The sequence below is a fragment of the Anolis sagrei genome, chromosome 1, assembly GCF_037176765.1.
Source record: "Anolis sagrei isolate rAnoSag1 chromosome 1, rAnoSag1.mat, whole genome shotgun sequence".
NCBI lineage: Eukaryota > Metazoa > Chordata > Lepidosauria > Squamata > Dactyloidae > Anolis > Anolis sagrei.
This window is the reverse complement of record NC_090021.1, coordinates 301,808,729-301,834,480: the sequence shown is the minus strand read 5'-3', so window position 1 is coordinate 301,834,480 and position 25,752 is coordinate 301,808,729. Positions and strand designations below refer to the sequence as shown.

The window sequence follows — 25,752 nt, the reverse complement described above, 5'->3', positions numbered from 1 at the left end:
TGTCTATGTCTGTATATGTTGTATGTCAAAATTGGCATTGAATGTTTGCCATATGTGTACACTGTAATCCGCCGAGTCCCCTGCGGGGTGAGAAGGGCAGAATATAAATGCTGTAAATAAATAATAAATAAAGTACAACTCTCATGATTCCACGTAGAACAAAAGCTGCTTGCAGCCACTTTAACTGCCATGTCTTAATGCTATGGGGTCCTGGGAGTTCTAGTATTACATGCTCTTTGGCTTTCTTTCGCAAAGAGTGTTGGTGCTTCACCAAACTGCAACTCCCATGATTCCATAGCATTAAGCCATGGCAGTTAAAGTGGAGTCAAAATGCAATAATTCTGCAATGTAGATGCATCTATACAAAGGTGGAAGGGTAATTATCTTATAAAACTGCAAATAACATAATTCCACAGCATTGAGCCATGGCAGCTAAAGTGGAGCCAAAATGCAGTAATTCTGCAATGTAGATGCACCTATAAAAAGGTGGAAGAGCAGGTTAGTTAGCTTATAAAACTGCAATTCCCATTTTTTTTCTCGTGTCAGGGCAGCCAGTCAATTATATTACATTTCTAACAGAACAAAGCAAACAAACAGAGAAAATACAAAATGTGTGAGTTTGGTAGTTGATTAAATGTCCTTTGACCAGTATCTGGCCACTTGGAGTGCTTCTGGTGTTGCTGCAAGAAGGTCCTCCATTGTGCATGTGGCAGGGCTCAGGTTGCATTGCAGCAGGTGGTCAGTGGTTTGCTCCTCTCCGCACTCGCATGTCGAGGATTCCAGTTTGTAGCCCCATTTCTGAAGGTTGGCTCTGCATCTTGTGGTGCCAGAACATCTGTTCAGCACCTTCCAAGTTGCCCAGTTCTCTGTGTGTCCAGGGGGGAGTCTCTCATTTGGTATCAGCCATTGGTTGAGGTTCTTGGTTTAAGCCTGCCACTTTTAGACTCTCACTTGCTGAGGCGTTCCAGCAAGTGTCTCTGTAGATCTTAGAAAACTATGTCTGGATTTAAGTCGTTGACATGCTGGCTGATACCCAAACAGGGGATGAGCTGGAGATGTCTCTGCCTTGGTCCTTTCACTATTGGCTGCCACTTCCCGGCGGATGTCAGGTGGTGCGATACCGGCTAGACAATGTAATTTCTCCAGTGGTGTAGGGTGCAGACACCCCATGATAATGCGGCATGTCTCATTAAGAGCCACATCCACTGTTTTAGTGTGGTGAGATGTGTTCCACACTGGGCATGCATACTCAGCAGCGGAGTAGCACAGCGCAAGGGCAGATGTCTTCACTGTATCTGGTTGTGATCCCCAGGTTGTGCCAGTGCCCACTTTTTGCTTGATGTTCAGGCAGTGCTTCTTGTAGGTAAGAGCACGGTCCAGAGTGACTCCCAGGTATTTGGGTGCGCTGCAATGCTCCAGTGGGATTCCTTCCCAGGTGATCTTCAGAGCTCAGGATGCTTCTCTGTTCTTGAGATAAAAGGCACATGTCTGTGTTTTAGATGGCAATTCCCATGACTCCATAGCATTGAGCCTTTGCAGTTAAAGAGGAGTAAAATGCAATCATTCTGCAGTGTAGATGCACCCATAAAAAGTGAAAGAGAAGGCTGATTAGCTTATAAAACTGCAACTCCCATGATTCCATAGCACTGAGCCATGGCAGTTAAAAGTGGCATCCAAGTACAAGCCTGCTGCAGCGTAGAGCACCCAACTTCCCTTGCGCATGCGCGTTCCAGGAGCCAGGGCCTTTAGAACCTTCCTAAATCCTCAAGCCATTCCACGCTGGCCGTCAATCTTGAGCCTGGAGGGGGCGGAGCAAAGGGCGGGCTCTTGGAACGGAGGGAGCGCTGTCGTCATCGACGCGCGACCACGTCCAAGGGGGCGAGGTATGGCGAGGGTTGCCTTGGCGCTGAGCGGCTGTCATGGCGTCCACCGGGGAAGGGAGCTGCTCTGGTGAAGCCGAGGCCTCCGCCCGGGCGGGGAACTCCTCCGAAGAGGCGCTCCGAGAGATCCTGAGGGACTCCCTGCGTGTGCTGCTTCGGCTGGCAGAGGAGGTGAGTGGGCCGAGGGGAGCCGTGAGAGAACAGGCGGCGGAAAGGGGAACCGGGCTGGAAGTTGAGGTGGGGAAGGGGAGAAGCGGGCTTTGGTTGGCGAGGGAGTTTAACAGGCCCCATTCTAAAGGTGCCCCAGACCCTCTTTGCTTGATTTGCAAAATTCTGGCTAGTATTTCGAGTGCTTTTTTCCCACAATTTCACTGGATATCCCAGGCAGGGGCCAACTTGGGCCCTCCGGGTGTTTTGGACTTCAACTCCCACAATTCCTAACAGCCAGTAGGCTGTTAGGAATTGTGGGAGTTGAAGTCCAAAACACCCGGAGGGCCCAAGTTGGCCCCTGCCTGGGATATACACTGCCATATAATGCAGTTTGCGCATTACATTAAAGGACATCAACATTATAGAATGATTGCAGTGTGACACTACTTAAACCAATCATGGCTCAATGCTATGGAATCATGAGAGAAGTAGTTTCAAAGGTCTTCAGCCATCTCTGCCAAAGAGTGCTGTGACCTCATGAAATTACAACTCCCATCAAGCCAGGGCGGTTAAAGCGATGTCAAATGCATTAATTCTATAATGTAGATGGCCCCAAGGGCCTCCTGATGGTGCAGCAGTTTAACCACCAAGCTGCTGAACTCGCTGACCGAAAGCTTGCTGGTTTGAATATGGGGAGTGGGGTGAGCTCCTGTTGTTAGGCCCAGCTTCTGCCAACCTAGCAGTTCGAAAACATGCAAATGTGAGTAGATGAATAGGTACTGCTTTGGTGGGAAGGTAATGGCCTTCCTTGCAGTCATGCCGGCCACATGTCTTAGGAGGCATCTACAGACAGCATTTCTAAGCTCTTCGGATTAGAAATGGAGATGAGCACCACACCCCAGTCAGACACGACTAGACTTAATGTCAAGGGAAAATCTTTATCTTTACCTTTTTTGGATGGCCCCATTTGTACAGTTTCAAGCCAGTATTGAAGACACTGGTTTCAGCTGTGCTGATGCTTACATAGAAAATTTTGGAACCAATTTGAGGCCTGGATAGTGATTGCACAAACCACTGGTGCACATTAAGGGCTTTCTTTCACACACTTTTGCAGTAGCTTGTGGTCTGAGACTAGCCTCAAACTACATTAAATTGCCAGCATAGTTTGTTTTTCAAGGGTGGCTGTTGCCATGTGCATTCAAGCAATTTCTGGCCAAATGAGACTGTTAGGCAGTGATTCTCGACCTGTGGGTCCCCAGGTGTTTTGGCCTACAACTCCCAGAAATCCCAGCCAGTTTACCAGCTGTTATGATTTCTGGGAGTTGAAGGCCAAAACATCTGGGGACCCACAGTTTGAGATCCACTGCCCTATCACACAGTTTTCTTGACACAATTTGTTCAGGAGAGGTTTGTCCTTGTCTTCCTCTGAGTCAGAGAGTGTACGACTTGCCCATGGTTGTCCAGTGGGTTCATGACTATGTAAATTCAGAATTATCTTAATTCTAAGTTGCATCCTTCCTATCTTGCTCCATTCAATGGAGTTTTGAGCTCTAGTTTTGTGTATACATAAGAAATTACATCTGTCTCCCTGGACATACTTCATCATTTTGCAGAAGTGACCAGTCTTGCACCCTAACTGTGCTAGAAAGAAAACTCTGAAGTTTCACAAGGCATCTGATAGGAATAAGGAATGTGGATCATTGGAAGTAGAAATTGTACAAAAATGGGAAATACAAACCTTGTGATAAAAGCTTGAGTATCCCATTGTCTGAAATGCTTAGGACCAGAGGTGTTCTGTATTTCAGATTTTATCTGGAGTTTTCAATACTACCATATTCATAATGAGATATCTTGGAGATGAGATCCAAGTCTTAACACAAAATTCATTGTTGTTTTGTATATATCTTACACAAATAGTCTGAAAGTAATTTTATGTACCATATAAAAATGTTCTTGAAGCAAACGTTGGTGTATATTAAACCATCAAAGTCAGGGTGTCACTATATCAGCCATCCATGTGGACAGTTTGGGATTTTGGAATACTTCAGGTAGGGGATGCTCATCCTGTAAATGGTGTGAGGAAACTAATGTCAATAGGAATTTTCAGTGCAATAATTACATAACGTTTTACTCAGGAAATTACCATCTAAGAAATCAGATGGAATGCATAATAAATTGTAATATAGTAAAAGCAATCAGGAAATATAATTTAAAGTTAGACCAAGTAATTTCATGGAATAACTATGAAAATAATTTTAATCCAAGTTTATGCTCCCAATTCTGTTGGTAGAAAATAAAAAATCAATGCAATCTATGCAGGCTTTCAGGAATAAATCAATCAGACATATTGATCATGGGTGATTGAATCTCAGTGGGAAGAAAAAGAGGAGAACCAAGCATTTTTGGCCTAGAATAAAAAATGAAGCAGGAGAGGGACTGATGAAATTTTGTGAAGGCATCGGGCTTTTGTTGTTACAAAGACATTATTTAGGCATTTGAAAAGATTTATACATGTACATTATTGTATGACTAATACTGAATTAAAAATGTATAATTGGAAGGAGAAAATGGAGAGGCTCAATTCTTTCTCCAAAAACAATACTAGGAACAGATTGTGACACAGGCCATGAACTGCTAATATCAAAAATTAGAGAAAACGTAATAAAATGCATTAAATCAATTGTAATCTATATATATAAATCTGTTAGGTTGGTTCAACGGGACAGCAAAACTCCACAACCCCCCAACGGAACTTAACCAAAATTCCCATGCCCATAACACAACCCACAAGGTACAAACATATCTACTCAAAATGAAAAACAACACAACAACACACTCACAAAACGGCAAAACAACAAAACTCAAAAAAACCCCAACGAAACTTAACCAAAATTCCCATGCCCATAACACAACCCACAAGGTACAAACGTATCTACTCAAAATGAAAAACAACACAACAACACACTCACAAAACGGCAAAACAACAAAACTCAAAAAACCCCAACGAAACTTAACCAAAATTCCCATGCCCATAACACAACCCACAAGATACAAACATATCTACTCAAAATGAAAAACAACACAACAACACACTCACAAAATGGCAAAACAACTGAGCATTCGCAATGGCGCCCAGCCGCAAGTTTCCTGGCGCGCGCACACAGCCTTCCGGCCAATGTTCCCTCTGCGGAAGCCATGCCCACTCCAAGCCCCGCCGCGCTGCTTCCCGCACACACACACCCCCTGCCGCATGCACACACACACGCAACCCCATGCTCCATCACTCCCTCCGCCGCCGCACACACACACGCAACCCCACGCTCCATCACTCCCCCCGCCACCGCACACACAAACAACCCCACGCTCCATCACTCCCCCGCCACCGCACACACACACGCAACCCCACACTCCATCACTCCCCCTGCCACCACACACACAAACAACCCCACGCTCCATCACTCCCCCCGCCGCCGCGCACACACACGCAACCCCAGGCTCCATCATTCCCCCCGCCGCCGCACACACACACGTAACCCCACGCTCCATCACTCCCCCCGCCGCCGCACACACACACGCAACCCCACGCTCCATCACTCCCTCTGCCGCCACACACACGCAACCTCACTCCCCCCGCCGCCGCACACACACACGCAACCCCACGCTCCATCACTCCCCCGCCGCCGCACACACACACGCAACCCCACTCCCCCCACCGCCGCACACACAGACACGCAACCCCACTCCCCCCACCGCCGCACACGCACACGCAACCCCAGGCTCCATCATTTCCCCCGCCGCCGCACACACACACGCAACCCCACGCTACATCACTCCCTCCGCCGCCACACACACCCAACCCCACTCCCCCCGCCGCTGCACACACACACACAACCCCATGGTCCATCACTCCCCCTACCGCCGCACACAAACACGCAACCCCACGCTCCCATCACTCCCCCTGCCGCCACACACACACACGCAACCCCACTTCCCCTGCCGCCGCACACACACACGCAACCCCAGGCTCCATCATTCCCCCCGCCGCTGCACACACATAATAGTCCAGATATCTACCTCAACTTTGTTAAGTTTTACTATAGGCCACAGCAACGCGTGGCAGGGCACAGCTAGTGATAAAATAAAATATAAATTCCATGAATTTAAACACATGCCAGTAATAGAATTTTATTATTCAATTTAATGAGTAATTTACGAGAAGAACTCTGGATAGAAACCAGAGACATTATGAGTGGGGAAAAGCAAGAAACTTTTCTTGAGAAACTGTAAGTCACTTCTGGTGTGAGAGACATTTCTCAGGGGATGCCTGTGGGAGGCTTCTCTCATGTCCCTGCATGAGAATCTGGAGCTGACAGATGGGAGCTCACCCTGTCTCGCGGATTCAAACCGCCAACCTTCAGATCAACAGTTCAGCTGGCACAAGGGTTTAACTCACTGGGCCACTGCGGCTCCTCATTGTTACAATAACTTGTACAAACAAAAGAATGAGAGATTCTTCTCAAAATCCAAGAGGTCAAAAACAAACTTAAGAGTACAGATTCTGAATTATCAACTGGGGAATACATAAAATGATCAGAACAAAATAAAAAGATAAAAATGATTAATCAAAGAACTATACAGAAGAATGAAAGAATGGCAGATTACTTCAAATGAAAACTTGTTGATAAAGAAAAGGATAGAAGAAAGGGTTGATGAAGAAATTAAAACTGCTGTCAAAGCACTTGGGCTTAGTGATACACCTGGAAAAGGTGGCAAAAGCTGACAGAATCAACCCACATTGTAACAAATCTGGAAAACACAATGAGGACCCACAGATTAGAAACATTTTTGTATATGTTCCAGGCCCCAAGAAATGGAACATAAGGATTGTAATAGTCATGAGACCATTAAACTAATCTTCCATGCAAGCAAAGTGAAGCTTCAGATTTTGCAACAAATACTTTTACTGTATATGAAATGGAAATGTCAAATGTCCAAGTTAGAATCAGAAAATGAAAAAGCTCTAAAGATCATGTTTCAAATATACATTGTCTAATTGAGAATACTAAAGATTTCAGAAGAAAATGTGTCTGTACTTTCAATATTAGAGAAAAATTATGGATTGCTTTAAAATAAATGCAGTTGACACCATATTATTTTTAGAAAGGACCTTTTGGACTTGGGCAAATGAAAGTAAGTGCAAACACAGGGCCACAGTCAAATATTGAGAAAACAAAACAAAAATGACTATAGGTGACTATATTAAAGTGGGCAATGAAGCCACTGAAATTCACAAAGATTTTCTATGCTTAGGCATCAGTCTCAATTGAACATGTAAGCAATGAATTGGAAGAGATTAAAATTTGGAGGCAACTGTGAAAGCGCTAGAAAGGATATTTAATTGTAAAGAACTCTCATTGAATACCAACCTCAGGATCATCCATGCTATAGTATTTCTGATTTCTGTGTATGCAAGAGAACAATGGAGATAGCTGGCAGAAAGGCAATCAACTCGTTTGAATTGTGGTGCTGGGGGAATGTGTTCTATAAATGGCATAGACTGCCAGAAGGACAGAGTAATGTATCCAAGATCAAACTGAGCCAAAGCTGTCATTATAAGCCAGTGGTTCTCTACCTTCCTAATGCCATGATCCCTTGATACAGTTCCTCATGTTGTGGTGACCTCCAACCATAAAATTATTTTCATTGCTACTCACAACTGTAATTTTACTACTGTTATGAATTGTAATGTAAATATCTGATATGTAGGATGTATTTTCATTCACTGGACCAAATTTGGCACAAATACCTAATACAACCAAATCTAAATACTGGTGGGGTTGGGGGGGGGGGTTGATTTTGTCATTTGGGAGTTGTAGTTGCTGGCATTTATAGTCAACCTACAATCAAAGAGTGTTCTGAACTCCATCAACAATGGAATTGAACCAAGCTTGGCACACAGACTTCCCATGACCAACAGAAAATATTGGAAGGATTTGGTGAGCAATGGCCTCAAGTTTGGGAGTTGTAGTTCACCTACCTCCAGAGAGCACTGTGGACTCAAAGATCTGGACCGAACTTGGAACTATGCCCAAATGTGAAGACTGTTGGAGTTTGAGAAAAATAGACTTTGACATTTGGGAGTTGTAGTTGCTGGGATTTATAGTTCACCTACAATCAAAGAGCGCTCTGAACTTCATCAACAATGGAATTGAACCAAGCTTGGCACACAGACTTCCCATGACCAACAGAAAATATTGGAAGGGTTTGGTGAGCAATGGCCTCAAGTTTGGGAGTTGTAGTTCACCTACCTTCAGAGAGCACTGTGGACTCAAAGATCTGGACCAAACTTGGCACAAATACTAAATATGCCCAAATGTGAGCACTGGTAGAGTTTGGGGAAAAGAGACCTTGACATTTGGGAGTCGTAGTTGCTGGGATTTATAGTTCACCTACACTCAAAGAGCATTCTGAACCCCACCAACGATAGAGTTGGGTCAGACTTCCCCACACAGAACCCTCATGACCAACGGAATATACTGTGTTTTGTGATGGTCTTTGGCGACCCCTCTGACACCCCCTTGCGACCCCCCCAGGGGTCCCAATCCCCAGGTTGAGAAACACTGTTATAAGCCCAAATGTCTAAACTGAAACAATGTACTTAACATGAGACAACATGACCCATTGGAGAAGATAATAATACGTGGTAAATTTGAAGGCAATAGGGAAAGAGGAAGACCACATTGCAGATTGAATGATACAGCTCTGAATCAGAGAAGAGTTGTATATGACCAGGGTTTTTTTTACCACAGCAACTTTTTGCTACCATTTTTCTATCATTTTAACAAATAATTAACAGCATACAATGTAAGCTTACAGGTTTTTGAAGCCATAAAAATATGAGTCTATCATTTCTTGCCATCACTTAAATTTTTTTAAATCCTTTCTGAACTGTGTAGTACCAGAAAGTGTGTGACTGGCAGGTGCTCATAGCTCATTGGAGACGAATAAGGGATGGGTTTCAAATCAAGTCTATTGTATATTTTAAGGAAGAGGGAAAATTATGTGTAAACATTTACACAATGTAATTATTATCTCTTCATGAATTGCTTCAAGTTTTTATATTCATGTGTACACATACACACCCACACATGTACGTTTTAAATTTTATAGCCTTTACGTGGAAAGGATAAGAATCTCTTGTTTTAACGCTTGGATTTTGATAGCCCTTAAGAAACTTACGCTGTTTAGCCAGACAAAGTGTAGTAAACACAGTCCCATCCACAAAAATCTTCTCTTGCATCCTTGAATCTTTACATGTATTTCAATTGCAGGTAAGCACATATTGATCCAGGAGATGACTGTTTGCTTTTAACTACACCGCCAGTAAGATGTCTGCTGGAGTGTAGTGTGATATCTAGTGGCCAAAGTTTAAAAGGAAATTGAAAAGTTGGAGAAGATGAGGAGAAGGCCTAAGAAGCCTTTGGATTTGTTACAGTGGCAGATAATTAAAAGATTCAATAGCTATAGTTTCAAGTAGTTTGATCAAGGAACTTCAGCAAGAAAACAGAATTGGTCATTGTTCGTAAATGATATTATGATATAACATTAGAAAAGTACATCTAGGACACATGTGTCAAACTCAAGGTCCACAGGCTGGATCTATTTAGTGGATGATAGAGAAGATTGATACTAAGAAATATGCATTGTCTACCAGCTCCAGTTTCATGTTCAGAAGCACTGCTATGGAAAAAAGGCCTACCCTGGAGGTTGTGCAGCAGATATAGCCCCCTTTGAGATGCCCAGAGTATCTCACAGAAAATTATTTCCATTCTAAAGTGAAGTTTGATAGGCGTTTAGAGGAAAATAATAATTTCAGAATCCTATGGAAAATACAATTATTTGAAACAAGTTATGTTACTTGTTCACATTTCCTAGTTAAAATGTTCTTTCTCTACAACCAGAAGTGCCTTGGGGAAGAGACATCAATGTGTCAAATTGTGGATAATTGTTCTGCATTCTTATTAGGGTATACATTAGAAACTTGTGCGGTCATACTGTCTGGGAATGTTGAGAACTATAATTCAACATATCTGAAGGATATTTGATTGAAAAAGACCAGTGTATGGATACCAATAAAGATGCCTGTATAGAACCTTTTAAGTACTAAGGCAATACAGGCAAAGTGACAAACAAGATAGGTTCTGAAGGTTTGTTCTTAAGTTGAATTTGTATGGAAGTTGGAACAGGTACATTAGGCATTAGGTACATTAGGTACATTAGTTTAAAAATGATTACAAAATTAGGGGCACTGGCATTGCTTGTCTAAAGTGTTTCTAAAGTATAATCAGTAAAATTTGCATTACTATAACGAGAGTAATGAAATTTTGTTACCTTTTTGTTACACTAATTGTGCAAGTGGGGAAACTTCAGGGGCTCTTTTCTCACTCATTTTTACAGCTATTAGGGTGATACTTGCTACAATGGAAGAACACATTTACCACTGTTAGCTCATCAAGTTTCAGAACTTTTCACTTATCCACAGATTTTGGGGAATTTTCAAAGTTTTTATAAACAACATTTTTTCAAAAAACCCACTAGAGCTATCTCTTTGAATTTTCTATACAATGACATAAGATAACAGGGAATCATTCCCCCAACTTTCAGAAATATTCATACATCTACTAGTTTTAGGTAAGTTTTTAAAAGTTTTTTTTTAAAAAAGCCACAACAGCTATCTCATCTAATGTCTCTCATATTAATAAATAGAACTTCCATTTTTGGATTGCTGCCCAGCCCAGCGATTTACTTACTAGAAGTATCAGTCAGTCATCCTCTTTGCAGATTCAACAATTTATTGGAACTGTAGCTTGCAGCTGCTAAGGAGGAAAAATAGCGCTCCCCTATTCTGATTGGGGCTTTCTGATGTTGAGCTATAGTCTGGGAAATGTAGTTTAGGGCAGGAGCTTTTGAATTCTCTGGCATAGGGCTCCTCACCTTCCCAAACAACATTTCCCAAAATTCTATGCTTTCTTTCCCAGCGAATTCCACTCTCTTCCTGCCTCTTCCCTCTCCTAATGGCAAGAAGCCATTAATTTAAAGAGGAAAGGCGGCCCTTTTGGCTTTGCTTTGCTTCCTTGTGCTGAAAATAAAACTGACTTTGGGAGGCTCCCGAGATTTACAAAATGCAAACAAAAAAAAAATATATTGGATAAGTTTTTGGCGCGGGCCATGCCCGCACATCAGATATTACATTGTAAGTACTAATTTAATGTATTTAACGAATTTGATACAACTTACGAGAACTAACGAAAATATTGCACACCCCTACTGTCTATCTATCTAGCCAGCTAGCTGGCTTTGGATAGCATAGGGAAGTGTTAACACCCATGTGGTGTTCGTTTTGCTATCTGTCTCCCTGTTCAGAAGATTTCACCTCACTTTATGTCCCTGAGATAATTGGATTTTGAAAAATTTGGCTACTTATGTAAAGCAGAATTGGTAATAAAGCTTCAGTGAAGACAACCTTTCCCCACGATAACTCTTTTATGAGTGAATTTCCCTTCCCAGGGATTGAGTTCTCAAATGTCCTTCAGATTGGTAAATTGGATGTTTGTAACTCGGAGACCACCTGTATGCTGCTGGGAAGTAATAGCCACAGGTGGTTACCTGAAGTTTGTAAATTGTTTGTTTGTTTTTTTTGGACTAATTCCCATTATTTCTTAGCCAATGAAATATTTGTGAGGGTTATGGCTCTGTTCTTCAAGGTCTGGCTTGTACATTTATTGGGTTCAGTTTAGACACTGTGAGAAGCAGGCTACTGGCTTTAATGGGCTGTTTGTTTATTTACTTTAATATGGATTTATTTACTTGATTTTTATCCCAATATAGGGACTCAAGGCAGCTTTAGTGTATAGTGTGGAGTAATGTTGTCCTTCAGTTTTCCTGAAAGGAGATTCTCATTTAGAGCTTAAGCTCTTTATGTGGTTGTCAAGGCATTCACATTGGAGCTCTGTTGTGACTTGGTTTATTTGACTTTTGAAGATTAATCTTGGAGAAGACGTGGTGAAAATTAACGTGGATTGGAGCAAACTTCAAGAAGCATCACCAGTTCAGCCTGTTTTGCTTATTACTGTTCTGCAGCAGCATATTTCAGCATTACAGGTAAAGGTTTCTTCTTGGGTACTATTTAAAACCTAGTTGCTCAAATTAATCACAAAAAGCAAAAAAAAAAAAAAAATCACTTCTAGGCTGTTGAACAGGAAAACCATTCTGCTTTGCTCCCCAAAGAGCTTTTTAAAAACCCCACCCTGCTACCTAGAAGAGTTGTGAGAATAGCATTACAAGTTACTCTAGGTTAAGTAGATTGCACTAGGCAGTCCCGTTGATTTCTGCTCTTCCATTGTAAATGCAGTGCATTTCCATCTGTGGCAGGTTATAATTAAGCAATAACACGGCAGGTGTGTGTCATGCTATGATAATGATTCCATGCGTTGGGTGAGTTCTGCGGTTTGTAGAGTGCTTTCAGTGGATCAAGAAGTGGCATTATCCCAGCAGGATATATCCTGGTGTGTGTGTCTGCAATTAACCATATTTCCCGCACAGATTTTGTTTAAGTAACTTCTTAGACATTTAATGTTTCATCTTGCGAAGTAACCAATTGCAGCATTATATCACTTTTGCTTGACATTTTTTAACCTTTATTAATGTTAACTTCTGCTACTTGTGTCATTTCTTGGTGTCAGATCAGCACAAAAAATGAGAAGATATCTGTAATTAAATTGCTTTCCTATTTAATTAGGGCATAATCTGTCAGCAGCATTGACTATGCAATCCTCATTGGAGAAAAAAAAGGAAGCTAGAAAGAAAGGTGGATGGATGAATGTTCTTGGTTCACGACCCTTATATTCTTGTGAAACTTGTATAATAAGAATTTGCAATTGATTAAATTGCCATTGTAATACATACAATTAAATATAAAATATATGTAAAAATAAGAACATTTAGGATAATCACAGAAAAGGCTCCTATACCATTGCTCACAATGTGGAAAACAACTTTGGAGTTGGAAGAGATTATCTTGTAATTTCTTTTTCAAATACCTAGTAGCTCCAATAGAAATAAAGGAATAGCCCATATTATATACATTTTCATTGTGATTCTTTATCATTACTTGCTTTGCAAGTACTGTTTTTCCCAAGTCATTATTTGGCTTGTCATTTACTGCAGATACTTTCAAAAATGTATTTCAGCGGTGTCCTTGTATGTTTTCCTATATTTATTGGTTTGTGAAGGATTTAACTATTAAAAATAGAGTAATTCACAAATTTTTTTTAAAAAAAATAGAATTAAGGAAGATTTATTTTACTGCTCTGAGTAATTGGCTGTTAGGAGGAGTGCATGATCTGGAGTTCAGTTCTTGTATATTCTCTCATGCATTTTTGGTGACTGCTGTTTCAAGTGGAGATGTTTTCAGTGATGTGGTGAAAAAGGAAGAGCTTTAATAAAACAAAAGTCTTGGTTTTCTTGTTGAGGAGCAAAAATCCTTTAGGTTTAATGTTCTAATTATGTATTAAAATGACATGTAAATTAAGTGGCGTTGCTGCTCAAGTCTTCTGGTTTCATTTGGTACAAAACATCTCAGTAGCAGTCAGATTTGTTTAGATAATTTGGACCCACTAAAAAAGGTACAGATTAGTAAAATGTATAGATTAGTAAAAGGCACTGATGAAAGGTAGAATGATACTTGGACATGCTGTATTTTAACTCTAATTTCATTTAGTGGCATATGCTAACGGTGATAGCATATAATCTTTGCAATGATTTTAAAGGTATTAGCTTGAGTCTTCTTTTTTCTTTCTCTTTTGCTTAGCCATTTATAGAGAAACTCCAGTCTTTGATTAAAGCAGAAAATGCCACAGCCACTAATGATTACAATAAGACAGAATGCACAAAGTGTGATATTAATTCAAAGGCAATAGATAAAGATTTGCAGCTAGAAGAGACTCACACAACCTGCGATTCTGCAAACCTGAAGAAAACTAATTTTGATTTTGACCCAGAAGTGGTCCAGATAAAAGCTGGGAAAGCTGAAGTAAGTGACTTTTGGGACACTACCATTCTTCTAGCCTACACTATTCTTTGATTTTGAATAGCAATAATGAAAACTAAATACAAGTTGTTCTGTTACCTACAGATTGAAAGACGAATATCAGCCTTCATTGAAAGGAAGCAAGCTGAGATCAATGAAAACAACGTCAGAGAATTTTGCAATGTTATTGATTGTAATCAAGGTAGCTTATCCAGTTGAGCTTTAATTCTCTTAAGTCTTTTATGCACGATTAATGCTCCTTCTTAGTTTTGCACAGCTCTTTTTTATAAGTTGTTGGAAAGCAAACAGCCAGATTGCCTTTAAACAATGTAAAAGATACTAGTTAAGCAAAATGAAGAATCTTCCATTTCTAAAATAATGACTTTTAGAATGCTGTTATCTAAATCACTGGTAAAAGTCCAGATGACCACAAAAAAGCTTTCCCCATATATGTTCTTTTTCTGTAATAGTCCTGTGAACTCTAGTGAAATAGTACATGGTAACTGACACAATACCATAAAAACAATTATTATAGGTATAGCCGTTTCCACAGATTTATTTTTTAGTAATTTATTTCTTGCATGTTCTATTTAATGTAAGTTACAGTAACTTCAAAGTAGTTGAATACTGATGCTTCAGTAATGTTATCTGGGTCTCCGTGATTACTTCGGAATTCTAAAACCTGAGGAGCAAACATATTTTTAAGTTAGTAAAAATTAATATTCAGTTTCATATTTTAGTTTATGCAAACTAAATATTGTAGAACTGTTAATCCAAGATGCAGGTGTACTAATTAATGGACACTGATTTCATATTAATTTATATACATGATCAAGAACAGCTATAGAGTGACTATCCCTACTTATGCTTTCTTTTTTCTCTTTTTCTTTTTAAAAAGACAGTCTTGAGGACACTCAGTGTAACTAAGGGGAGGTACTAAACAGGCCAAATTGCATAGTGAAGAATTGTATGAAAATGTTAATTTTGTAAAAGGGATTGAATGCGTAGTTGAGGAGACATACAAATAAGTGGCGTATAAGCAATAAACTGTAGGAGCAATAAGTACGTATGTTCTGAAATAAGTAGACCAGGAAACTATGATGACAAAATATAAATCTGCAAACAGTACACATATTATACAATAATTGTTCTCAAAATTTACTCTTTCTTGCATATTTCTAGCTGCATATTCTCAAGGTAACTTCACCCATCTGTTACTGCTTTGGGATATTGAAGTTTTTAGTAGTTTCCCAAATATACCATTCTATCCTACAATGTATTTATAATGTACATAGGAGCAAGACAAGTTTATTAAAGCATAGAATGAAGATGTTACTGAGATAGCAAGGGAGAAAGCCTGATCCAGTTTTTCATCCTCTGAGGTCTCTTAAAATTCCAGCCAGCCTTCATCAACAGATTACTCTCCAGGTCATTTAGATTGCGATTCACATCAGGCCCATGCATAATAGATAATGGTCAGAGATGATGGAAGTTCTCCAGATTGAATGAAATGTGCCAGATTGAGAGATTCCACGAGGGGAACCTTTGGTTTTATGGGTCTAATCCAATTTGTGATTTTTTTCTTTGCCCAGAAAGCTTCATGTACCCTTGTTTCCATCTCCATCATGATTGGAGAAAAAATGTTCCATAATGTCTGATAAGATTTTGCATTAAATGAGCTCTGGTTTTTTAGTCTTGGAAGATTGTACATGGAACAGATTACATGGGGAGATACTCCTTGATGTTTTCCTTTTAGTTGGTGGTGGAGATTTCAGCAAATTGCACTTTTTTATTTTATTGTTTTGTATTTTAATGATTTTCTACATTATGATATATAATGCTGTTCACTGTAACACATGATTCATTATAAAAAGATGTGGTAAAAAACTCAAATGAACAAGTGGCTCTTTAGCAAAGATTTGTTAAAAGGATTATCTTTATAGTCTTTTACCAAAATCCTTATGTTGAAACAGTTCAGTTTGGATAATACCTTGGTAAAATCTCCCTGTCTACATCTATTTAAATGCTTGAGTATGGTCAGTGGCCTTCTTTGTGAGACTTTTGAATGAATTTAAGGCATCTTAAATGTCTGTACTAAGAATCGTTTTGTTAAAACCTTAGAAAACAGCTGTGCTAGAACTGATGCAGTGTTCACGCCATATCCAGGATTCAAAAGTCACGTGAAGGGTAAGTGCTACAATTTGTGATATCTATCATTATAGTTAATTAGTAGTATAATTGTCTCATTTCATTTATATAGTTTCATTTATACTTTTCTGGTATTAGTAACCTAATAACTGAACATAGTACTGACCAAGAAATACATTTAATTTAATTAACATTATCCAGTGCTTACAAATATTGTAATTAAATAACCCAGTTCCACATAAAATATTGAGGAAATACCTTTATGTTATCTTAGCCAGAATAGTCAGGTGGAGAATGAAGTGAAAACTGCCTTATACAAGCCATTAACTCTGTGAATCTGGTACTCCTGTTGGGTAGTGTTCTTACGCATGAATAACAGGTTGATCTGATCTATTAAACTGAGCATTGCAGATTCTTTTAGAATCTACACACTGAAGCTTAATTTGCAACACTGAAGATTATGATCTGCTCTGCAGTTTATAGTGGGTAGAGTATTAGACTATGAGATGTAAAAGTACACCTGACAAGGACAACGGACAGAAACATGGATAGTGTTTATTCTGACCAGGATGAAGAGTGCAAGGAACAGAATAAGGAAAAAATAAGTGTGAAGGCTACAGAACTGAATAAGGCAAAACAGTGTAGCTGATAGTAAAGTATAATATGGTATATTGCAGTTTGATATTAAAAGTAAAGTATAGACTGAGATTATTTAGCATGATATGTTCTTTTAACTGGCAATGTGTATCTAATCATTGTAGTTTCCTACCTTGATTACATTTATTATGCTTATTATTATTACTGCAGTCAGCCCTCTACATTTGCTGGGATTATGGGCACAGGAGCCCCACGAAAGTGACAGTCAGAGAATAAAGAAATGGTTCTTTTTTAACCTGAGAGAGAGAGAAGAGCAAGGTGTTTTCTATAGGACTCCCTAGTCTTCCAGCATAACTGTAGAAATTCACTGTTATTATTAACTGCACTATAAAATGAAACCACATTATAAAATGTAATGTTCTTTTAAATGTATAGATGCTATATTTATAGTTTTAAATCCCTAGTTTCTCGAGTTGTAAATACCTATGGCCCTCAGACTAGAAGTGAAAGTGGTTATGGGTCCCGCCATAAAAACTCCGTATTCCGAGATTGTGGGAATCAAGCTGTAGAAGAGAGACTACAGAACATTGAGGCTCATCTGAGGCTGCAAACAGGTTTGTACTGACAGTTTCCGTCTGAACTCTATACTGTGGTTCTTTTACATTACTAGAAAGCAGTAAAAACAATGCATTCAACATATTTCTACCAGCTTTTATGCCCGTCTCCAGAAATGAAGAATGGTGAAAATTGATTTTTAATCCTGATGGGCTTAATTCACATGTTGATTAAGTTCTGTGCACTACATTTTTCTTTGTCAGTTTTTCACTCTGTCAGGTTTACCACGGATACCTCTAGAAATCACTTGTGCAAAAGTTCTCTCCCTTTCTTAAACCTAACTTACTGCTTTTGCACACTTCTCTGCAGCTGGTATCTAGGAGCCATGGTACGTGTCAAATAGCGGTCACATGAAGATTTCTTTGGACTTCTCTGTACGAATGTCATGTTGCTGTTTTGCTTGGATTATGGAGTGGGTACATTTGGGGGAAAAATTATGGGAATCCCCTAACCTGGCCAAGCTACCTCAACAAAATTGGAAAACGTAGTCCTAAAAAATTAACATTCCTAAAATCTGGTTTTGCTATGATCTCAGGAAGACTGGCTTCTTCCAGCTTGTTCCTTGGAAAGGTCCATGGTAAAAGGACAGTGAACCCCTTGTTACCTTACTTGTCTGACACATTCATTGTTTTGTTTACTTCTTTCCAGAAAGGTTGCTTAAACAGGGAACCCTTTTCCATTGACCTACTGTGTGGTGTAAGAAAGTTACTGCATTCTTTCTTCCCTACTCTAGTGGTGGGAAGTATATTTAACATGTGAAGATATGACATGAAAAGTACTTTATTTCGTGATTCTTGAGAATGCATAGTCTCAAATTAAATCAATGTATTTTCTTCACTCAGTCAGGCTTCAATCTTCCTGCAGCAGAAGGTCACAATATGTACATATAATTTTGAGAAAGAGAAAGACCGAGGAAGAAGTGCAGCCAAGGTGTCTATACAGAATTTCTGTACAGTGTAGCCTTCACATTACTAATCCAGTAGTTCTCAACTTGTGGGTCCTCAGGTGTTTTGGCCTAGAACTCCCAGAAATCCCAGCCAGTTTACCAGCTATTAAGATTTTTGGGAGTTGAAGGCCAAAATATCTGGGGACCCAGAGGTTGAGAACCACTGCAGTAGTCAATCTATGGTTTCCAAATTAATCTCATAAGGTTTTCTTAGACTAGGAATTCTCAGTGTTGGTGTTACCAGTTCCTTCCTCTGTAATCAGTGTAGATTACCCATTCATTTAATTCTGCTTTGGAAAACAATGTTTTCAGAAAATAAACAAGAACTTACATGGAGAGTCTGAAGTTTGATCTTCTGACTTGGATTTTCATCAAATCAAAATACTAAGATGTCAACAGAACAGAGCAGCTAAGCACTAGACACACCTGCATGTACCAGCTCTTAGCTGCTGCTGAATGTATTTTTTCCTCTTCCCTCCCTATCCCTTTTCTCTTGTGCGTTGTGTCTCTCAGTCTTTGACCCTTCATACTTTATTTCCCAGAATTTCTGACCATTTCCTTTCTAATAGCTATTTTTATTTTTTTTAAACAGTTAAACAATAAAATAATGACATATATAGAAAGACAAATTCCACAAAACAAAAGGACCATATCCCTCTTACATTTTTTCTCGCTGCTGTAGTTCAATATAATAGTATTGTATTGCCAGCAAATAGTATCTGCTGGCATTGAATGTTTGCCATATGTATTGAAAACTGCACCGAATCCCTTTGAACAGATAGGGTGATCTACAAATAAAGTTTTATTATTGTTGGTGGTAGTAGTTTTCCATGTTTTCTCTCTAGGTAACTTCACCAACAAGTAAAACTCTGGTTTTATTGTAATTTTGTCTTTGACAGTTCTTTCCAACATCATATGTATTTGAATCTAGTATTTCTGGGCCTTTTAACAAGACCAACACAATTTCTGATTATTTGCTAAACTGTCTAGGACTTCAAGGACAAAAACTGAGAATCACTGTCTTAGACTGTAGCCTTGACTACTGAATTAACGGTTTGTTGGCCAGTCTAGCAGTTTTTTTGGCTAAAATATGGGATGCAAATGTCTCAAATAAGTAAACAAATACTTTTCTACATTATATTTGTAGTTCTTGGTCCACACCTGGACTAGAAGACTGAATTAAAAGAATCTTAATACATTTCCTTTTTTAAAGAAAAAAAATCCCTTAATCCTCTTTATTTTTCTAATGGATCTGCTGGGGTTTTTTGTTTGTTTGTTTGTTTTCGTAATTGTTGTAATACAGGCAGACCAGTACCTAAAGACATTTATCAAAGGATTAAAAAGCTGGAAGATAAAATCCTTGAACTGGAAGGGATGTCTCCTGAGTACTTCCAGGCTATGGTGAGTCTCTTGTTCTTAATAAGAATTTTCTGAATCTGTGCATATGGATGCATACATATGTCTGGTAAAAAAAAAAATTGCAACTGTTGCGGCCAGCAGTTTTTCAAGATTCTCCCCAGCCCTTGATAGTCTCCATCAAGGAAAGCTGGTCTATCAGCATATTGCAAAGTTCTATATGCAGGTGGCTTATGGGGCACTGTTTCAGGAAGATCATTAGCATTTTAAGATGTTCTGTATCAAGTTTTTTTGTTTTACATTACTATAAATATTTTTCTCTTGTATGCACCAGAAAGATTGAAATGCCTTTCGTCAATTGTATGATGTCATATATGCAGGGTTTTAAATTCTCTAGAAATTTTGAAGGCATGGGGAAAACCTTCTTTTCCAAGAAGGTTTTGTTCCCCCAAAGGGCATCAAGGAGGTTGGTGAGGCAGGAGTGAAGGAAGAAGCTCTGCTTTTGCCCAAAGTGGGCAGCGAGGGAGGGAGGGATGCCTGGCTTGGTGTCTGGGCAAGGAAGAAGCCCATTGGCACATAGCTGGCTCTGAGAGATAGGCAGAAACTACACTCACATTAAGGCTTTAATGTGGGAAGCAAGCAGGATTCTGGGAAATGTAGTTTAGGGCGAGGCCTTTTAAATTTTCTGATGCTGCTGAGCTGGAGGCAATGCAGCACCTGTGTTTTTAAAGTAACTTATCCAACTAGGAGAGGGAAATCCCAAGTCCTGCTGATATGGAGGCAATGCAGCACCCTTGTGCTGGGAAATGTAGTTTGGGGCAGGGCCTTTTGAATTCTCTGCCACATGGGTCCTCGCCTTCCCAAACTTGACTTCCCAGAATTTTGCTTACCACCTTGTGCCGCCTCCGCCTCCTCCATGCTCGTTTTCTAAAGGGATTTTGAGATAAAAAGGGACTGTTGGGAGTTTATTCAATCCTGTGAGGTAGACAAAGTAACTGCTAAGTTTTCCTAGTAGGGTTCCTGTTGTTGTCATTTTTGTTATTTCAATGGCTGGATGGCCATGGGGGTGGTTTTCCTGCCTGGCAATGCCCTATTTCAATTGGTTTGACTCCCCCCAATATACAAGTACTTAAAAAAAAGTAACATTATAGTTACGACAGATCCCTAATGATATTTTAGAAACACTTTTTTCATTAATCGCACAGGCCTAGTTATTACTATTCATTACAAGTTCAATAGTTAAGAACAAAATGTATTGTACACATATTTTGATAAAATTCTACAATTTTGTTTGGTATAAACTTATTTTGGTATATTAATAGCATAGTTTTTAATGTTTTGTATTCCAGCTGGAGCTATAAGATTCTGAACTGTAAGGAATCACTTTTTTGTGCCACTTTATTAGCAGTGGAGAAAAAAAAAACCCAACAAAAACAGCAGGAACCATCAACATTAGTAAAAGAGAGAAAATTAGTTTGTCTCCTTTAATCTTCCATAGTATCAGCCAGAATTAAAGACCGGAGATAAGAATAAAATACAGGGAGAAAGGCAGGGTATAAATAAAGATAAGAATAAAAATAAGAATAATAAAAATAGTACCAGGAATGACAATGGTGAGTGTATATTGTCTTACATAATTATCATCTTATATTGTTTTTTGAAATACTTTTAGGAGAAACAAATATATGACTACCTTATCTCAAACATTTTATTCACCATTATAAACAACAAAGAAGAGATAAACAACAAAAGCCCTTTCCAAAATCCAATTCTTAAAAAAATCAATTATTCAAAATAAACAAAACACCTGTCAATCAAATTATTGTTTCTGAATTTTTCAGCTTTATATCTTTGTCTTCACTTTTATGTATATGTGTGTGAATTCTTGCACTGTTTCCAAAAGGTTCCATATACACTGTTCTAACTGTTAAAACATACCAGGGTTACCAGTTATGGATGGCACATATGTACACATTTCCTATTCAGCAAAAGATGTTGTGTATGGGATTTTTCCTCAATACTTGCAATGCCCTATTTCAATTAGAGTGGAAGAACTCAGGCACTGCTCATTTCCCTTTTATGAAAAAAGTGTCTCTGAGATGGACAGACTTTCATTTGTTGCTTCTTTCACGGATTATGATGAAATAATTTATTGTAGCAAAAGGGTATAGGTTCGAAAAGTTTGACTCTTACATGTCAGATTGCCATTTCCATGAGCTCTAACACTGTAGCCTGTAGTATGGTATGCTGGGAACTGTAGTCTTATCAATATATGGAAAGTTGTATTTTCATTATTCCTACCATAGAATTACTTTTTTCTTTATTCTAAGTATAGTAATAGTAGTAACCCTATTTTATTTGGATTTTTAAACAGAATTTGTCTGGCAAAAGAAGGAAAATCCAGCAGAACCAAGTAAGTGCACTTGAGTGGTGGGGTAACAGACCATATCTTGAACCTTCTATGGCAGAGATCCTTCTTTTCTCCTTGTGGATATTTCTGTCCACAATGGTTAATCCTGTCAAAATACTTATTTTATACATTGAGAACATTAGATGGCTTAATTCATGTTTGTGCAGCACTGTGATCTCAAATCAAAAATAATAGTCTTGTTTGAATGAAAAATAATACATTTCCCTAGAAGGCCAACAGTGGTGGGACTGACTTCCCCTTACACTATCAAGCCAGACTACATGGAAAGTAGATTTTCATATAAATGTATCTGTACATATTCTAACCTATAGAGGAGTGATAATGGGCACTATTCAACAAAATCCGTAACTCTATCCTAAAATAAGATATCAAGTAGTGAAATATATTCACTGAAATATTTGTCTTTCAAAGTATTTTAAGTTTTTAATACTGCTTCTCCATCCACATCAACATTTATTACCAATAAATTAAACTGCTATTATTTTCCCCTCTCCAAAAACTCTTTTTCCAGCATTTAAATATTTAAGAGCTTTCATTTAAATGGCTCGATTGCTGTCACGGAGCCAGTTCAGATGTAACAATCTGTTTAAAAAGCATGGGTTTTTAACGGAGAAATTAACATCCTCGCCACTTCAGTGTCTTATTTCCTTTCCTCACATTCCAATTTCACTACATGTATTATGGGATCCAGGTTCACTATAGGACTTCTAGCTATAATATTAGTCATGTGCATTTAGGCCAAAAGGCCTACTTTTTACGGGTCCGTTTTCTTCTGACCTCTCATTTTGTTTACCAGAAAGTTACCCAAAAAGGGAAGGATGTTTTCCGTTTCATGTGGAGAGATTTGGCCCGTTGTCTACAATGGGAAATTTTAAAGGCTCAATCCTCAGCCATTTTAAGGCCTATCTGCATGAAACCTACCTCAGTTGTAGACCTTATTTACAACTGCAGGCCTGCCAAGTTACAAAACAATTCACCAATCGACTGATTTTTAAGAATTATTTAAAGATTTAAACATAACTTTTTTAAAAGAATATAAACCGCAAGAGAGGGTTCTGGGAATTATAGTTGCTGGTTGTGTCCATTCTCAGCCAATCAGAGCATGGACACCACCAGGCTTTTTATTGACTGAAAGACACACAGAGAGAAAAACTTCTACCCTCATTGTGGAATTTGAGGAATTTTCAATGGCCACCCTATGCTAATGCCACTGGGAAAGCGAGTTCTAAGGACCCTTTCTGGAGGAGGAGGTAACTTTCCAAGAAAAAATGGAGGAGACTTCTTCTGCCGAGGAGAAGAAAAGATGCCATAGATCCCCCTGCCTCAGGTATTTTGTGGACTTAACTCTTAGTGTATCTTTGTATTCGTTTCACTGGTATTCTTGTCTCTCTCTTCCCCCTTCTGTTTTCAGAAATTACATGAAAATGGCCCTTCGAAAACTACAGATCTTTTTGTTAACAGTGATTCGGGCCCAACTCTATATAATATGAAACTAGAGTTCATATCATGGCCTGGAAGATAAGATTAAATCATAGTTTCCTGTTTTTAGTGTTCATGAAAACTAGTTTAAAATAACTACTTAAGAAGCAAAATAACCACTTAGCAAGTTGGCAACCAAACCTACCCATTGTCCTATTTTATTAAAAGCTGGTGCTTTGCTTAATGTTTGAGTAGTACATCAGATATGTTAAACTTTCATTTTTTTTAATGACAGGACTATTCTTTGGCCGAACTTGATGAGAAGATCAATGCACTTAAGCAAACATTGCTGAGAAAAACAAATGATGGGAGGCCCAAGGTGGTTGACCAGCTTCTTTGAGTACAGCAATGTGACTTCAGCGAGCCTTCATGTTTACTTAACTCCTTTAGACTGTCTTGAGTAGTGTTTATCTAGGCACTATGGTAAGGAAACTCGACAATACCTGTGACTTCGTCTGATCATTAGCGGAAACAAAAAAGAAGTGAACTTTGCTTCTTCAAATGGAGAAGGTTTTCGGACAGCATTACAAATATTGCTTCCCTTCTGTTGGAAGAACATACTGTGCAGCCATTAATAAAACAAACACCCTTTTGGTTGGCTGCATGAAAATAACTGTACATTTTGTATGTGATGGCCATGCATCAGAAAATTATCCCATGGGATACTGTTTTAACTAGACATTGTTATGTGAAATGTGGTTTTTTAATATAGCTTTGTGAAGTAACCTAAGTATATATGTAAAAAAAATAAAGATGCTTTGTAATAACTATGAAGTGCTAGTACTACTTTTAATGAGATGAATAGCTTCCTTGTAGAGGATGACAGGCTGTCTGTCTTTGGGTGACAGAATGCTTCATGAAATAGTATTGAGTGCCCATGGGGGCAAATTCCACGTTACTCTTTCAAGAAAGAAATCAGCATGAGTTGAAATCAGCATCAGCATGATCTCACATGCAATGAGATCAATAGTCCTAAAAGCTCAATGTTATTTGATCTGACAGTAGTTTTATGAAATATGAATCCCAAAGTCTTCCCAATATTGTCATGAGATGCTTTCGTTCAAGATGCCAAAACTGAATCTGTGTGAAACTCCACAAAGACAAATTATAGAATCATAAGAGCTGGAAGAGACCTCGTGGGCCATCCAGTCCAGCCACCTGCCAAGGCTCATTCAGTGACTCTAGGTAAGGCCATTAATATATCAGTGCAGGTCTTCATGGAAAGAGGTATATATGGATAGTCATTACAAACTTCAAAGCTTAGCTTTTTGGTCATGACCAAATGAAACAGTGGTGTTCTTCCTCTAAAGCAGTGGTTGTTCTGTCGCCGCTGGGCTTGAAACGAAGTGCTTTTAAAACAGGACGTGCAACTTTAGCCCAACGGGAAGCCAGGGGCCCTGAAGAGAAGCCCTTAGAGAATTTCCCCCCATTAAACAGTCTTTAGAAGGCTTGAGCTTAAATACAGCAAAGTATTTTATTGATGAACAATTAAACAGAAACTTCTTTTGTCTTCAAAGATTAAACAAAATGCTTCCAGGTTTCAAACAATTGGTGGCTTCTAACAGTTTCTTTGCTTTACTTCCAAGGAAAATCCCTTTCTAGCTCCTCCCAGGCTAACTGTGAACCTAGACCTGACTGATGTGGATCCACTACCGGGATGAACTGCATCTCAAAACCGAGTGGACGTACCAGTAGGCCTGTAGTCACTTAGCTGGAGTTCTTGGTGTTTAAAGCTGTTATTCCCTCCAAAATTCCTCAGGGCTGTAAGGCTGTTTCCCTGGAACCTTTGGGAATCTTTAGATCAGGCATGGGGAACCTTCGGCCCTCCAGGTGTGGTGGACTTCAACTCCCACAATTCCTTGAGGCCAAGGTAAGCCTTTGGGACGAATGCCGAGCCTCAAGGAATTGTGAGAGTTGAAGTCCACCACACCTGGAGGGCCGAAGGTTCCTGACCCCTGCTTTAGATGCTCTTAAGACTGTTCTTCCCCTGGGAAGTCTTAAGGGTTGAAGCCTTTGTACAGGAGAAAGTGTACACATCCTGTACATTGACTTCCTAGCTGAG

At 39.2% G+C, this 25,752-nt stretch overlaps 1 protein-coding gene across 2 annotated transcripts; it reads left to right on the top strand.

The window, feature by feature from the left end:
- The first annotated feature begins 1,835 nt into the window (after window positions 1–1,835).
- MBIP (MAP3K12 binding inhibitory protein 1) lies at window positions 1,836–24,457 on the top strand. 2 transcript variants are annotated; one of them, XM_060759074.2, is made up of 9 exons: window positions 1,837–2,051; window positions 12,072–12,191; window positions 13,900–14,121; window positions 14,224–14,320; window positions 16,240–16,305; window positions 17,328–17,477; window positions 19,728–19,825; window positions 22,155–22,193; window positions 23,926–24,457. In XM_060759074.2, exons 1-9 carry the CDS (start codon window positions 1,920–1,922, stop codon window positions 24,028–24,030), a joined length of 1,029 nt encoding a protein of 342 aa, XP_060615057.2. In that variant the 5' UTR covers window positions 1,837–1,919; the 3' UTR covers window positions 24,031–24,457. The 2 variants fall into 2 exon arrangements, with proteins under 2 accessions (XP_060615061.2, XP_060615057.2); XM_060759078.2 differs by lacking the exon at window positions 12,072–12,191 and having other exon boundaries at window positions 1,836–2,051.
- The last annotated feature ends 1,295 nt before the right edge of the window (window positions 24,458–25,752 follow it).